The 1300-nt window shown below is 39.1% G+C and overlaps 1 protein-coding gene across 4 annotated transcripts in view; it reads right to left on the bottom strand.

Moving 5' to 3' along the window:
• The window catches only part of ahsg1 (alpha-2-HS-glycoprotein 1), a 6436-nt gene extending 6019 nt beyond the window's left edge, over positions 1-417 (bottom strand). For 3 of the 4 annotated variants that reach the window (XM_032525326.1, XM_032525327.1, XM_032525328.1), the window contains exon 1: positions 151-392. In XM_032525326.1, the coding sequence (XP_032381217.1) occupies positions 151-348 (198 nt within the window). In that variant the 5' untranslated portion in view covers positions 349-392. Of the gene's footprint in view, positions 1-150 lie in introns of all 4 variants that reach the window. The other variant, XM_032525325.1, reaches the window with a different exon arrangement.
• Between the last annotated feature and the right edge of the window lie 883 nt (positions 418-1300).

Genomic DNA, 1300 nt, shown 5'->3' with positions numbered 1-1300 from the left:
TAACACCCCAAATCCCAGAAAAAGTGATTTTCTTTTCATAATACGGGCATTTTCAGAACGTGAATAAAGTCTTCCAAAAATGGAAATACTCAGTTGGACTAATTAGCAGAGAAAATGTGCTCGGTCGCTGCTCTTTTCTGATTCCCATACCTTTTCCACTCCGTGGCTTTGGATCTTTTGGAGTCTGAACTTGTAGCCGTGGTCATGGTTCTCGTTAATGCGATGCATAGCCAGCCGCGCAGCCGCAGGTCCACCCTCCTCGCCGCATGTCACCAGCTCCGGAGCCGGAGCAGCGCTGACCCGCAGGACGGCCGAGGACAGCAGCACCACGATGTGAAATCCCTTCATGGTGACTAGAGAGCGAGAGGATGGGGACAGGGTTATATAGACCTGGACAGGTAAACACACCAGAGAGGGACAAGAGGAGGGATAAAGGACACTTGTGATAAGAGACTGAGGAGGCGTAGCATGAGGACAGAACCGCAGAGTTAAGCCAAAGCAAAGAACAAACAGAGACTTTAACCAGAGCAGTGCATCTGATCTTCCACTGAAACACACTTTTTATCCTGTCAACTTTTTTTCTGGCCCTATACAAACAGCAAGCTTAATAAAAGGAAATGTAGGATATTTTAATTTGTTTCAAATCCATGGGAAATTCTTTGTCCTCCATGCTTGGGCAGGTATCAACATTTAAAGTAGCTCATACTACATTCTAATTTAACAAAGCTATAAGTCTTAGAAACTATACATATGTTCAATATCTTTCTAAGCCATTTCTCTTGTGTTGTTCTTTTTTTAATAACTAAGATTATAGTAGTGTGACAGAAGTGTAGACAGAGATGGGAAGTAAAAATATTCAAGTTGATTTTTCAGTTATTTTTACTTTACTATTTATTTTTTGTACCGACTTTTTCCTTTTACTCCTTACATTTTTAACACAAACATCGGTACTATCGCCTCCTTACATTTTACAAAATTAGCTCGTTACTTTAGTTTAAAATAATTTCAGTGGAGTTACCGTTATTATTTATCGTGTCATCAATACCAAATTAAATCTAATTGGATGAGACTATATGTTGCAATTGACGTACCACTATGGAGCAGCACAGGAGGCTACGATAGGGTTCCAGGACTATACAATACAATAAAATAGAAAGCCTTTATTGTCATTATTCACAAGTCTAGTACCTGTGCAATGAGATTGAAGCAATCCCTTTACAGTGCTGACACAAAATATAAAAATATAAAATATAAGACTATAAAAATATAAAGTATTGGTAGTCCAGAGAAAAAAGAGGGG

This window comes from Etheostoma spectabile, chromosome 9 (genome assembly GCF_008692095.1).
Source record: "Etheostoma spectabile isolate EspeVRDwgs_2016 chromosome 9, UIUC_Espe_1.0, whole genome shotgun sequence".
Taxonomy (NCBI): domain Eukaryota; kingdom Metazoa; phylum Chordata; class Actinopteri; order Perciformes; family Percidae; genus Etheostoma; species Etheostoma spectabile.
This window is presented reverse-complemented; position numbering and strand designations above follow the sequence as displayed.